Source organism: Astatotilapia calliptera, chromosome 5 (assembly GCF_964374335.1).
Source record: "Astatotilapia calliptera chromosome 5, fAstCal68.1, whole genome shotgun sequence".
Classification (NCBI taxonomy): Eukaryota; Metazoa; Chordata; class Actinopteri; order Cichliformes; family Cichlidae; genus Astatotilapia; species Astatotilapia calliptera.
Genome location: NC_137426.1, coordinates 37,548,694 through 37,564,234, shown reverse-complemented (window position 1 = coordinate 37,564,234; position 15,541 = coordinate 37,548,694). Strand labels below are relative to the sequence as shown.

Here is a 15,541-nt window from a genome sequence, read left to right as displayed (position 1 = left end):
CCTAGAAAAACAGAAACATCTGCTCACATCTGGTTGATTTAAGTTGTGTACATCCACAAAGAGCAGCAGGTCAGCTGATCACAGCCTGTACACTAAGAAAATCTACCCCACACTGAGCCACTACAACGATTTTTTGGGTTCCCCCAATGGCTGAATCCCACTTTAACCCCTGACTGTATACATTTTCCCATTTAGAAGCAAAGTAAGACTCTCTGTGTAGGCAACAGAAAATAGATTTTTTTTTCCCCTTCAGATTCAGGCTGAGTATAATTAGAGTATAATTAGAATTTTTTAAAAGTTTGTATTCCTATCTGCTGAAAATATTTTATCATTATGTTAATATAGCACAAGGTTCGGGTAGCTTTGCATGAAAATAAAAACATCCTCCAAAACCTTACATTTTTCACAGCCTGTAATTTTCTTACTTTTGAATCAGTATTTCAAACTTTACTGAAGTATTTTTTTAGAATAGAATAGAATAATCCTTTAATTGTCCCACAAGGGGAAATTTGGTTGTAACAGCAGCCAGAAAGACACATATACAAACAAACAGTACACAGGACAGAAACATACACATTTTCTTTTCTTCTTACATATTTACATTAAGGACAATGGTTACTAGAAACAGAGTACTGTACAGTTATTAATTAGTGGGAAACTAGCGGATGATACCGTGGAGACAAAGACTATCACAACGTTTCCCAACCAGAAGCCATGGGTGGATAAAACCATCCGTGACGCTCTGAGATCCCGCACCGCTGCCTACAACACGGGACTCACGACGGGGGACATGGACCCGTACAAAGCCGCATCATATAACGTGCGGAGGGCGGTGAAAGAGGCGAAGCAGCGCTACGGGAGGAAACTAGAGTCACAACTCCAACAGAGTGACTCTAGGAGTCTGTGGCGGGGACTAAGGACAATAACGGACTATAAAGCACCAACAATCGGTATGACGAACGCGGCCGTGACTCTGGCAGACGAGCTGAACACTTTCTATGCTCGCTTCGAGGCTGTAGCTAAGGACTCCAACAATGCTAGTGCTAGCGGCGCTAACGGCTGCAGACAGGAAGATACTGCCAGCACCGGAAACGTGCTCGTCATCTCCGAGCATGAAGTAAGGAGAGCCTTCAAGAGAGTGAACACCAGGAAAGCAGCAGGACCAGATGGCATCCCAGGTTGTATCCTAAGAGACTGCGCATACCAGCTAGCTCCTGTGTTCACTGAGATATTCAACATCTCTTTATCTCAGTCGGTGATCCCCACATGCTTCAAAGAGTGCATCATTGTTCCTGTCCCGAAGAAACCCCACCCTGCTTCTCTCAATGACTATCGCCCTGTAGCCCTCACCTCAGTAGTGATGAAGTGCTTTGAACGCCTGGTCAGAGACTTCATCATTTCTTCACTACCAGACACACTGGACCCACTACAGTTCGCTTACCGTCCAAATCGTTCCACAGACGATGCCATCTCTCATCTCCTCCACACATCACTCACTCACTTGGACACTAGAAGGGGGAATTATGTTAAAATGCGCTTCATAGACTACAGCTCTGCATTTAATACCATAATTCCCTCCACACTCACCACCAAGCTGGAGCATCTGGGACTCAGCTCATCTATGTGTCAGTGGATCTCCAACTTCCTAACTGGCAGACCACAGGCAGTAAGGATGGGCGGACATGTCTCAGCCTCCACCACTCTCAGCACTGGAGCCCCCCAGGGGTGCGTTCTGAGCCCCCTGCTGTACTCTCTGTACACATATGACTGTGTGGCCACTACCAGCTCCACCACCATCATCAAGTTTGCTGATGACACCGTCGTGGTGGGCCTGATCTCTGATAACAACGAGACGGCCTACCTGAAGGAGATTAGGAATCTGGAGAACTGGTGCCAGAGGAACAACCTCCTTCTAAACGTCAGTAAGACAAAGGAGCTGATAGTGGACTTCAGCACTAAGCAGGAGAGGAACTACCAGACCCCCGTCATCAACGAGTGCCCAGTGGAGAGAGTGGACAGCTTCAAATACCTTGGAGTTCACATCACGCAGGACCTGTCATGGTCCTGTCACATCAACACCGTGGTGAAAAAGGCCCGTCAGCGTCTCTACCACCTCAGACGCTTGAGAAACTTCCAACTGCCCTCCAAGGTGCTCAGGAACTTTTACTCGTGCACCATAGAGAGCATCCTGACGGGAAACATCTTAACCTGGTTCGGGAACAGCACCATGCAGGACAGACGAGCTCTACAGAGGGTTGTGCGGTCAGCTGAGCGCACCATCCGCTCCGAGCTCCCTGACCTGCACTCAATCTACAGCAGGCGGTGCTGGACCAAGGCCAGGAAGATCGTGAAGGACCTCAGCCATCCCAACAACAGACTGTTCTCTCTGTTGAGGTCAGGAAAGCGATTCCGCTCCCTGAAGACCAACACAGAGAGACTGAGGAGGAGCTTCTTCCCGCAGGCGATACGGTCTCTCAATCACACCACCACACAGTACTGACCCACACATACAGTTCTTACACACACACTGGACATTCTGGACATTGTTTCACTTCATCACTTAAATCACTTTAAGCATATTTGCACTGCACAAGACATAATGTGGATTGCACAACACTGGACATTATATTCTTCATTTCCAGTTAATACTTGTACAGCTGCTGTTATTGTGTATATATTTATTTATATTTCTTCATACATTCTTATATAGTTCTATATTGTGTATTTTGTTGTACAGTTATTTTATTTTCAACTTTAATTTATATATTTTATCTTATTCTCCCAGTTAAATTTACCCTTCATTCTAATTTGTGTTGTACAGTTATTTCATTTTTAACCTTAATTTATATTTTATTCCTTCCTAGTTAAATTTACCCTTTTTAATTCTTCATAATTATTTCCTCTTATTCATAGCCTTTTCCTTTTTTGTTTTCTTTAGGTCACGAGCAGTTGTCCAAGCATTTCACTACATATCGTACTGTGTATGACTGTGTACGTGACAAATAAAATTTGAATTTGAATTTGAATTTGAATTTAAATTAAATAAAATTAACTACAGGTAAGAGGCAAACTCAGGTTGTAGTGCGAATCGGTTGATTAAATTATTGCAGTTACAGCGCAGATGTAAACATCTATGTTTGTTGGGAGCAGTTTTGATTGTACAGTCTGACAGCTGCAAGGATGAAGGACCTGTGGAAACACTCCTTCATGCATCGAGGATGCAGCAGTCTGACACTGAAGGAGCTCTGCAGTTCAGCAAAATTTACATGCATGGGGTGGGAGACTCTGTCCATCAGAGATGTTATTTTGGCCAGAGTCCTTCTGTCTCCCACCACCTGCACTGGGTCCAGGGTGCATCCCAGAACAGAGCTGGCCTTCCTGATGAGTTTATCCAGCCTCTTCCTCTCAGCTGCCGATAAATCGCTGCTCCAACATACAACACTGTAAAAAGTGACAGATGCCACCACAGAGTCATAAAAGGTCTTTAACCCTTTAAGACCTACCATAGAACCAAGTCCGCCAGAGCTTATATTATATTTTTACATGCTGTGGAGCCATTTCTGGGAGCATTTCAAGTTGATATACATCAATACAACCATTATCGCCCAAATTTTAATAATATGTCTGCATTAAGTGCATAGTAATTACATATATTGCAAAAAAAAGTGCAATAAACTACAAAAAAAATGAAAATCGTTTTTGTTTTTTAACATATATTTCTAGTTAGAGAAATTTAAGAGGCTTATCCCTCAAAACTGTAAATACAAAAAGGTTGCACAAAATAGTTTCCCACCACAGGAAATTTATTTTAAGTGTCTTCATAGTTTTGTTTTTGAAATTCACCAATTTTTATATACTGCAGGAAAAACTAAAATAAATATTATGATGCAAATTTGCAAAAAAAACAGCATATGCATCAAAATAAAATATTTCCAGCAGTGCAATATGAGTCCGAAGCATCCCAGAAACGACACAGAAAGTCATAAAGTCAAACAGAAATTTTAAAAACACCAGTATAGGCTCATGAGGCCCTGATGATAAAAAACTACATATCCGCAAAATGACGTCACTTCCAGTTTCGGGCAGGACATGGAAGACATGCGATAGTTCACGCTGATGGACGTAGGAAGTGTTACAAACAGCTGATCGGCTCGGCAAACTGTGTTTCTGGAATATTATGTTTTTCTTGCTGCAAGTGCTTTTTATGCAGTTTTTGCAAAGCTATATGTGTCAGTCGTTAGAATTAGCCACCTGGCTAACCTCAAAACGGGCGTAGAACTGGTTCAGCTCGTTGGAGAATGCAGAGTGGGCGTTGGTCGGCGCATTGTCCCTGGCTTTGTAATCCGTGATTGTGCGTAGTCTGTGCCACATTCTCCGTGTGTCGCCCCGGCTGAAGTGAGACTCCACTCGCTCCTGATACAGGCGTTTGGCATCCCTCACCGCGCGCCGCACGCCGTATGAGGCCGGTTTGTGGGTGCTCATATCGCCAGTGGTGAGACCCGTGTTGTAGGTGGTGGTCCTGGCGTTCACTGCAGCACAGATCGATCTGCCCACCCACGGTTTCTGGTTTGGGAACGGTTTACAAAGCTTACTGTCTTAGTCTACGTCGTTGAGCGCGTCCTGTAGCGTAGCTTCTGATTGGGCCGACCAGCTGTGTCCGCTTGGGGTGGGATGTTGACCACTGTAGCTATTACCGAGGTGAACTCACTGTGCAGTTAGAAAGGGCAACACTTAATGCTCAGGTATTCCAGAAGTGGCGAGCAGCCGGTGGAGAGAGTAGAAATGCTCTTGGGGTCACATCACTTTCTGTTTAACAAGAAACACACTCCTCCACCTTTTGTTTTGTTCGACTCCACCATTCTGTCCGTGCGGAGCATGAAGAATGAATCCGATGGAGTTTTGGCCTGGTCCGGCATGGTGGGGGTCAGCCATGTCTCTGTGAAGGACAGAATGTTGCAGTCCCTCATGTCACGTTGGAAGGTGACTCTTGCCCTCAGATCATCTACACTCAACAAAAATATAAACGCAACACCTTTGTTACTGCTCCCATTCCCCATGGGATGGACGTAGAGACCTAAAATTCATTCCAGATACACAATATAACCATCCCTCCCAAACAGTGGTCACAAATCAGTCCAAATGTGTGGTAGTGGGCACATCCGCCATATTGAGATAATCCATCCCACCTCACAGGTGTGCCACATCAGGATGCTGATCTGACATCATGAGTAGTGCACAGGTGTACCTCAGACTGCCCACAACAAAAGGCCACCCTGGAATGTGCAGTTTTTTGCGCTATTGGGGGTCTGGGGACCCAGAACCAGTCAGTATCTGGTGTGACCACCATTTGCCTCATGCAGTGCAACACATCGTCGCATGGAGTCTATCAGATTGTCAATTGTGGCCTGTGGAATGTTGGTCCACTCCACTTCAATGGCTGTGCGAGGTTGTTGGATATTCGTGGGAACTGGTACACGCTGTCGTATACGCCGGTCAAGCACATCCCGAACATGCTCAATGGGTGACATGTCCGGTGAGTATGCTGGCCATGCAAGAACTGGGACATTCTCAGCTGCCATCTGCCCTGAACAATGTGAACCATGATTCATCCGTGAAGCGCACACCTCTCCAACGTGCCAGACGCCATCGAATGTGAGCATTTGCCCACACAAGTCTGTTACGGCGACGAGCTGGAGTCAGGTCAAGACCCCGATGAGGACGACGGGCATGCAGTTGAGCGTCCCTGAGACGGTTTCTGACAGTTTGTGCAGAAATTGTTTGGTTGTGCAAACCAATTGTTCCAGCAGCTGTCTGGGTGGCTGGTCTCAGACGATCTTGGAGGTGAACCTGCTGGATGTGGAGGTCCTGGGCTGGTGTGGTTACACGAGGTCTGCGGTTGTGAGGCCGGTTGGATGTGCTGCCATATTCTCTGAAACGCCTGTGGAGACGGCTTATGGTTGAGAAATGAACATTCAATGCACGGGCGACAGATCTGGTTGACATTCCTGCTGTCAGCATGCCAATTGCACGCTCCCTCATTGCTTGTGGCATCTGTGGCATTTTGCTGTGAGACAAAACTGCACATTCCAGGGTGGCCTTTTGTTGTGGGCAGTCTGAGGTACACCTGTGCACTACTCATGATGTCAGATCAGCATCCTGATGTGGCACACCTGTGAGGTGGGATGGATTATCTCAATATAGCAGATGTGCCCACTACCACACATTTGGACTGATTTGTGACCACTGTTTGGGAGGGATGGTTATATTGTGTATCTGGAATGAATTTTAGGTCTCTACGTCCATCCCATGGGGAATGGGAGCAGTAACAAAGGTGTTGCGTTTATATTTTTGTTGAGTGTAGTTTGTTCTCCAACTACACTCAACAGAGACAGTGGTGCACGGTGCACCTGCTGTCTCAGTCTGTTCCAAACGCCAGCGCGTTTTCTTTGTTCTGCGCCTCGGGTGAACGTCCTGTCCATTGTTGTTGGCCGCGTTGCGTAGTATCTCGGTCGGCCAGGATGGGTGGGATTTAAAAGTGTCCAAAATTACATGTGCAAACTTGTTACCGATGTTGAGAAGGGATCTGCTGTCATAAACTATAAAACTAGAAGTTCCTGGAATGTATAACAACGTAATAAACAAGTAAAAAGCTAAAAAGTTGCATAGTCCGGAGCGGTCAGGAAGGTGTCTGGATGTCCTGATGTGGCTGTGCCATCGTCTACTCTATTAATACCTACTCAGATCGACTCGGCATTGTTTGCCACAGTTTTAGGGGTTTTCCATTAGGTTTTAGTACCTGGTAAAAGGTACTGTGGTAGTATCTGCTCGGCCAGGGTTCCACACGATCTGAGTAGGTAATAAAATGGGACATCGTCAGACTGCATGCCACCGATTGGCTGGTCAGTGGTATTACTCGATGAGTCATGTGAGCCTCTCATTTAAGAAAATTAAAACCACCGTTTTTGAAATGAAGGAACTGGCTACAAAAAAACAACAACACCGTGGTCTCCAAGTCTGATGAAAAGCCACAGATCGAGCACCAGATATATCGTCACTTTGACATCAACCTTTCTTGTAGCCTTCATGTCACATATAGTGGCTTGCAAAAGTATTCGGCCCCCTTGAACTTTTCCACATTTTGTCACATTACAGCCACAAACATGAATAACTTTTATTTGAATTCCACGTGAAACCTGGTGGACAGGGCTGTGGCTCCCCACACCCTCTAGCAGATCATTACATGTAGGAACCTTTTAAAAACATTCATGCTCACAGGTAAATGGCCTGTATTTATATAGTGCTTTACTAGTCCCTAAGGAGCCCAAAGCGCTTTACATATCCAGTCATCCACCCATTCACGCACACATTCACACACTGGTGATGGCAGCTACATTGTAGCCACAGCCACCCTGGGGCGCACTGACAGAGGCGAGGCTGCCATATCGCGCCATCGGCCCCTCTGGCCAACACCAGTAGGCAACGGGTGAAGTGTCTTGCCCAAGGACACCTTCCGATTACAAGGCAAACTCCCAACACTTGAGCCACGATCGCCCATGTACACACGGGTGCTCACACACACAAATTACACCCTTTTTGGCTCCTACCTTAAAGCACACTGTGCGCTGTCGATCTTATGTGCTGCACAATAATGTTTAACATTTAGTATTTACTGTTATATTCCCATAGATCATCATGATGTTGTTTATTCTATTGCTCTAGTCTTCTTCTGCTTGTTTTCTTTTTTCTCAACAGATGATCCAGGAAAAGAGGGGGGGAAAAGCAAAAAAAAGCAATAAAGCAGATTTTCATTGTCTTTTCTCTCTATCTCTTTTCTCCTTTTTCTTTCCCTCTCCTTCTGTTAACTTTCTTCTGAACTTTTCTTCTTGTTTTTCTTTCCCGTCCCCGACTCCAGTCTGGCCTGATTACAATAACTTAGAATAAAAATAACTAATAAAGATCAAATAAACTATGACAATCAAGTGGACCAGTATAGCAAAAGGCCCACTTGGGAAAGTAAATCTGTTGGGCATTTTTCTTGGCCTTCAGACAATAATTCTGATTGCTACAGTGCTAGACGGGACACAAAAAAACCAAAAACAAAAGGAATTCCAGGTGAAAGACCAACACAAAGTGGTGCACACGTGAGAAGTGGAACAAAAATCAGACGTGATTCCAAACATTTTTTTTACAAATAAATAACTGCAAAGTGGGGTGTGTGTAATTATTCAGCCCCCTGAGTCAATTCCAGCTGCCAGTCTTTTAGGGTCTGTCTCTATCAGCTTTGCACATCTACAGACTGAAATCTTTGCCCATTCTTCTTTGCAAAACATCTCCAGCTCAGTCAGATTAGATGGGCAGCATTTGTGAACAGCAGTTTTCAGATCTTGCCACAGATTCTGGATTGGATTTAGATCTGGACTTTGACTGGGCCGTTCTAACACATGGATATGTTTTGTTTTAAACCTTTCCATTGCTGCCCTGGCTTTGTGTTTAGGGTCGTTGTCCTGCTGGAAGGTGAACCTCCGCCCCAGTCTCAAGTCTTTTGCAGACTCCAAGAGGTTTTCTTCCAAGATTGCCCTGTATTTGGCTCCATCCATTTTCCCATCAACTCTGACCAGCTTCCCTGTCCCTGCTGAAGAGAAGCCCCCCCAGAGCATGATGCTGCCACCACCATATCTGACAGTGGGGATGGTTCAGAGTGATGTGCAGTGTTAGTTTTCCACACAGAGCGTTTTGCATGTTGGTCTCATCTGACCAGAGCACCTTCTTCCACATGTTTGCTGTGTCCCCACATGGCTTGTGGCAAACTGCAAACGGGACTTCTTCTGGTTTTCTGTTAACAATGGCTTTCTTCTTGCCACTCTTCCATAAAGGCCAACTTTGTGCAGTGCACGACTAATAGTTGTCCTGTGGACAGATTCCCCCACCTGAGCTGTAGATCTCTGCAGCTCGTCCAGAGTCACCATGGGCCTCTTGGCTGCATTTCTGATCAGCGCTCTCCTTGTTCGGCCTGTGAGTTTAGGTGGACGGCCTTGTCTTGGTAGGTTTACAGTTGTGCCATACTCCTTCCATTTCTGAATGATGGCTTGAGCAGGGGTCCGTGGGATGTTCAAGGCTTGGGAAATCTTTTTGTAGCCTAAGCCCGCTTTAAATTTTTCAATAATTTTGTTGTTGCTCCCAGTATTCTCTTAGACAACCTCTGAGGCCGTCACAGAGCAGCTGTATTTGTACTGACATTAGATTACACACAGGTGCACTCTATTTAGTCATTAGCACTCATCAGGCAATGTCTATGTGCAACTGACTGCACTCAGACCAAAGGGGGCTGAATAATTACGCACACCCCACTTTTCAGTTATTTACTTGTAAAAAATGTTTGGAATCATGTCTGATTTTCGTTCCACTTCTCACGTGTGCACCACTTTGTGTTGGTCTTTCACCTGGAATTCCAATCAAGTTGATTCATGTTTGTGGCTGTAATGTGACAAAATGTGGAAAAGTTCAAGGGGGCCGAATACTTTTGCAAGCTACTGTACTAATTATGTCATGGGACGCTCATCAGCGTTGCTTTGAGGACAACCATGAACATAAGATAGTACTGGATTGTAATGGAGAACCAGGCGATCCAAGTTGAGTTGTGGCGATCCACAGTGAGTCGATCAGAGTAGGTACTAATGGATAAAGGGGCTCAAGTGCCCAAGTCCCAGGGGGAACAACAACCAGTGTGGAGCAGTGGGGAGGGCAATTATTTCACCCTCAATAACAATGTCAAAGAGGGACTAAGGCTCAGGAAGACCCACACCCAGGCCTAGTCCCACGCAGACAACACACACACACTCACAACTGCACAAAGAGACACATATCCTTCCACTCTCTGGGGCAGCCAGCAGCAACTCAATAACCAGATCATCAACCAACCCCAGCCCCAGAGAGGGGGCATATTACATCCTATAGATTAAGAATGAGATGTCACTCAAGTTCACATGCATGTGATGGCAGGGATGCAATAACTATCATTTTAATATTGGATCATCTCTGTATGGAAGCAATGACAGCGACAATGATGCTATGACTGTTACTTTTTTGTAATGGAAAACCACTTGATCCGAGTCAAGTTGTGGCAATCTGTGGTTAGTCGATCTGAGTATCTACTAATGGAAACGGGACTTTAGTACAAGCTCTCTTGGTTGTCTAAACTAAAGCTATAGGAAACGTGAAAAAAACATGTTTCTTAAAAAAACTGATGACTGTGATGATGCCTGTCTGCCTTCACTGATCATGTATTGCTTTTGTCTTGTCATTACAGCTGCCAATATTAAATTCCCAGAGAAAGAAAGACAGCTTCTTCTGGCTTACTTTTTTGTGGAGTTATTTGCATTAAGTCACAAGTTACCAGAAGTTCCAAGGCACTGTTTAAGCAAGTATCTTTTGACTGAACTACTCAACAACCTTAGTTCTCGTGACCTTATATGATCTAATTGTTTCAAAATCAGTACTTCTGTTTCCAGATCTCAAGAACAAAGGTTTTCAATTCTTTTTCTGGCATGGCCACCCTCACCAACTAACGTTCCACATTCAACAGTAAGGTCTAAACAGGTGGAAGTTAACTTATAGACAACAGCAAACTTATATTTTCCCAAAATCTGTTAATTTACTGACCTGACAGGCATTATAAAGGAGCTGGTGCTCAAACTTCTTGATACCCAGGATCTGCTGGAACATCTCATATAGTTGGTCCTTGCTAAGGATGAGTTCAGAGGCAGCACTGGTTGTTACACGCTGCTGGTGTTTCCTGGGGTCCTCTTCACCTCGGTAGATGGTGTCAAATTTAGCAATCCAGGAGCTCAGCACTGTTTCTTTGCTTAGCCCATCAATTTCAGGTAAGCTGCGCACACGTTTCTCTATGTGCTTCTTAAAAACCTCCCGAGAGTCACTAGCTGAGCAGCCGCCACTCTGCACCATCCGGGACACACGGTCACTTTTCAGGAACACCTGCAATGAATTTGCAAACCATTAGATCAGTTTGTTTTAAAGTAGGTTTTACAAGAGCACAACTTTAACATCAACTCTTGATACACACAGGGACTTCTATGTTAATTAAATAATAATTAACATAATAGAACGGGGGCGATCGTGGCTCAAAGAGTTGGCAGTTTGTCTTGTAATCGGAAGGTTGCCGGTTCGAGCCCCGGCTTGGACAGTCTCGGTCGTTGTGTCCTTGGGCAAGACACTTCACCTACCGCCTACTGGTGTTGGCCAGAGGGGCCGATGGCGCGATATGGCAGCCTCGCCTCTGTCAGTCTGCTCCAGGGCAGCTGTGGCTACAACTGTAGCTGCCTCCACCAGTGTGTGAATGTGAGAGTGAATGAATAGTGAAATTGTACAGCGCTTTGAGGGCCCTGAAAAGTGCTATATAAATGCAATCCATTATTATTATTATAATTACATGATAGGATTTTTTTCTTTTTTTATTGCAAAGGATGACATTTTTTGCCTAAACCTAACAAAACAGTGACTTAAGTACAAATCTGCACAACATGTGGACTCTTTAATATGTCATTTTAGAATTAGGTTATTTATCTATAAAGAATTGAGTTTTGACTTAATTCCAGACCTTCAAAGGTCTTATAGAGTCAAGAGCTTGCAGGTCTGTATAAAAACAAATATGTTACAAAAGAGCTTGCAAGAACTTGGTGAGAAAATTTGTAGAATAAAATATGACAATATGTAAAAAAAAATTTAAAAAAAGAACCAATTAGAACATGAGGCAGACTCTTTCTCTCTCTCACCACCTTGCACATACACCACAATGTGTTTGTGTCAAAGCTCTATTTTGGTCCATTAGATGAGATTAGCCAACTATACATATGTTCGGCTAACTAGATATCTAGCATTCCACATGCTGCTGTGACCGTAGTTTTGGCTTGGATATTTGACAGACATTCAATCTACATGGAAGCAGCGCTTATTCAGTTTTCCCCAGTGCTGGCAGTAAAGGAGGACACTGAACCATTCCCTACTTACTTAGGGATTGTAATAACCTTTAACTCTGACAAATGTTGTTTACCTGCATGCTGACTTGCCCATTTTTATAACAAAAAAACACTACGTTGATTATGTGTGCATCTCTGTTTCCCAGGTGCATTTAAAAGGAAGAATTTCCACACCAGATTTCACAGACACACTTTATTTGCACATTTCCAGGACCTGTCTTGGTCTTTTATGTCTTTATTTCAGTAATTTTTGGGGCTTTCAAGAAATTTCATCTTCCACCCTCACTGAACTTGCTAAAGCACAAGAAAAACAGGTATTACTTTATATAATCATTTTAGACATTGATTAGCTCACATCTATGTGGTGGCTTTTTGACTACAACGCAGTTGTTGCTTCACAATGACTACAGTTGGTAATTGTGGATGGATTTCAAACTTTAAAACTTTCTAGCCTGATTTGTTCTTCACCATACTTATCAACCAGCTTGCTCATGAGCCATCTATCAACTGTCATTCCCTCACCTACCACTTGCCTACTATCCTTTTAGTCACAGACCGAACAACTTTATTTAATTTTCCTGTACCATGCTATCATGTATTTTACCAAGCAATTCTTCTCACACAGTCAGATATATATTTCTCTCAGTACAAGCTTCACTCATGCACCCAAAACAGGAACTATTTTCTATGTCTCCACTCATTCAACCCTCTCTTGTACTCTGTTCACATGTGAAACCAAATCATCTTTCCCTAATCTAAGAACACTCAACTAATTTGCATATTGACTCATAGCTCTCCCACTTGGCCAAACAACAGAAATGCATATTAAAAATATTACCGCAAAATTAAAATTTCTTCATACAGTAGTCACCGGTGTTGCTCAATCAGCAAAAGACCTCTCACAATTTACTATTTTAAAACTAAATTTATTGTTTGATCACTGGTTGGTCATAACAGTCTGTTTTCCTTTTCACAAAAGTCAACCTGTGTTCGTCCAACTTGCAGAGCTATTTCTCAGCGATGGATAACCTCAGCATCTGATAGCAAGTGTCTGTTAAATCTACACTATTTAGCATTTATGTGATATATTAGCATTCATGAGTGTAAGCTGATCTTCATTGCATGTATGGATTTGTATTCAGATTAATGCATGCATATTGGCGTGGAGCTGTGGATGCAAACTTTCTCTCCCAGCTCCTGATTCTCTCCAAAAATAATTTCATATGTTTCTATTTGTGTATGTATGTTTTCTATTCATTTATGTAATTATTAGTTTATTTCTTTATATCTTTATTTTATTTACCTTTCTGTTACAAGGGTCTGGACACTTTCTCAACCAGTCAGCCTCAATTTTCAACCCAATTTTCATATGCTCTCACTTTAACAACACCAGCCTTCATCTCTCATCCAAGCCCTCGTCTTCTCTTCTCACAGTTGCTTCCTGCTCCCTGAGATCTGCAGCAATGATACGCCCAATGAGCTGTTTCTTCTTCTCTGTTCGTTCTCTCTTCTTTTTTTCAGTCTCTTATTTTGCCGGTTAACTCCCAGCATGGCAAATGTGAAACTCAGACAGTCCCATCAAGTCCATCCACACAATGATGTCACCTGTAAACTCCCAGCTTGGGATTAAGAACGCATGCCTCCCTTCACCATGGTATTTGTACATGCTTCTGGACCCTCCAGAGTTTTAGGTCATTGTTGCTGTCTGTTCTCTGTTGTTGATTCTTGAAGTCGACTCGGTTGCTCTGGAGCTGCCTTTAGTCTTCAGTGAGAGTTTGACCGTCCTTGAAGCTTCTTCTCAAGATAAGCACAGGATGAAGCTGTGAAATTTTCAGCCCGTTTGTCGTTCCAGTTATGTTAATCTATCATTCTGCCGCTGTACTCATGGAGGAGATTGAGCCAAGTACATTAGTATTAACACACTAAGACATTTGTTTAATATCATTTTCATCACTACTTATTAACACTTTCATTCTCTAAGTCTTCTATCTACATTTTAAAACGTCTCTCTCTCACTCGTTACACACACATCAGGCAATTTCCTTTCAGACTGCATGCAGACATTTTCACTTCCTGTCACAGACACACACACACACAGCGTTTTTCATGCACACACACTCTTCACATCACTGCATTTCCTGAGTTTCTTCACCCTAATCAAACTCTTGTTACAATGTTCACACACTATATACTGTGCCCTCTGTAATTCTACTCACTTTTAATATAAAACGAATGCACCCTCAGCCACGCACACAAACTGAACAGCTTCACACAAGTATATACTAACCGCTTTAGACTTGCAACCATGCACAATAAACAAACAGCCAATTACACAAACACAATCAACACAATTGCACTCAAGCAGAAGCACCGTGGGTCCCTCGTGGGTTTCTTGGCGTCCTACGCCCGGGTCCAACCTCCTATGCCCACGTCATTAATTTAAGAGGGGTTCACAACTTTTAACCACAGATAAATTTAAAAGCATCACTGGGGACTGAAACAACCAGCTCTAATCAATGCCCGGGTCCAACCCTGTCGTCCAAACTCTCCCCCTGAAGTCCAACTTCTGCTTTCCAATCAGCGCGAAACTAATCCCGAGGAATTACCGACCTGGCACCCAGTTCCATCGGATCCACTCTTGCGTCCAAGAGAGGTGGTTTGCCAAAGCTGCACTTCGCGCTCTTAAGAGTCCAACTCTCGTACTAGAATCAAATTGGTAACTTTAACACCGTACCTGCGGCCGACGTCCAACGCCTGCTGGCCTATTGTAAAATTTATTATACTTCCACGGCAACACGTGAAGACAACTTTGCAGCAAACTTAAACATCAACCTGCAGTTCTTAGCAAAAATCTCTTGTTCTAATGTTTCAACACTACTGAGCCAATTTAACAGTGAAGATGGTTAACTCAGCGAACAGATAATTTAGAATTCATCCAATATGCACACTTTGATTTAACAGGTGGTGCTTACCTTTAAATTCTATTGATTGTTGGCCTCATTTCACGATCCCACCTTGGGCCAAATTTGTCCTCTCAGCTGTAAAAGAATGAGCTCTATAAATGCTTTCTCTCTTGTTCATGTGTTACCTTCATATGCTATCCCTGTTCAGTTTGCATAGAGCTGCTCCTCATTTTACCTGCTGCCTTTCATTCATATACAAAGACCAAGTTTAAATATATGTCTTTGCTTCATTCCCCTCCCCCCCAGCTGGTTGCAGCAGATAACTGCCGCAGCAGAACCTGGTTCTGCCAGAGGTTCCTTCCTGTTAAAAGGATGTTTTTCCATCCCACTATCGGAAAAGCGATATTGTTACAGAAAGCATTTGTTTTTCACTGAATAGTTGTCACAGTTCTGGGTCATTTTTGACCCAGTAGTTTAAGTTCTCAGGTTTTTGTGTGATTTTTGCATTATGGATTCTTTTGTCATTCTCCTGTGGAGCTTTGTTGGTTTTTGTTATTATTATTAATCTATGTTCAGTTATGCTTGTTAAGAGATTAGTTCTTAGGTTGTGTCTCATGTTTAGTGTAGGTTTAGTTCTGTGTCTAG

General features: G+C 43.5%; 1 protein-coding gene across 3 annotated transcripts in view; it reads right to left on the bottom strand.

Annotated features, from left to right (window-relative positions):
* LOC113023063 (calcium-dependent secretion activator 1) overlaps nt 1-15,541 on the bottom strand; it is a 359,245-nt gene that overhangs the window by 265,810 nt on the left and 77,894 nt on the right. For all 3 annotated transcript variants that reach the window (XM_080301445.1, XM_080301446.1, XM_026169137.2), the window contains exon 3: nt 10,660-10,992. In XM_080301445.1, coding sequence (XP_080157571.1) covers nt 10,660-10,992 — 333 coding nt within the window. The remainder of the gene's footprint in view (nt 1-10,659; nt 10,993-15,541) is intronic.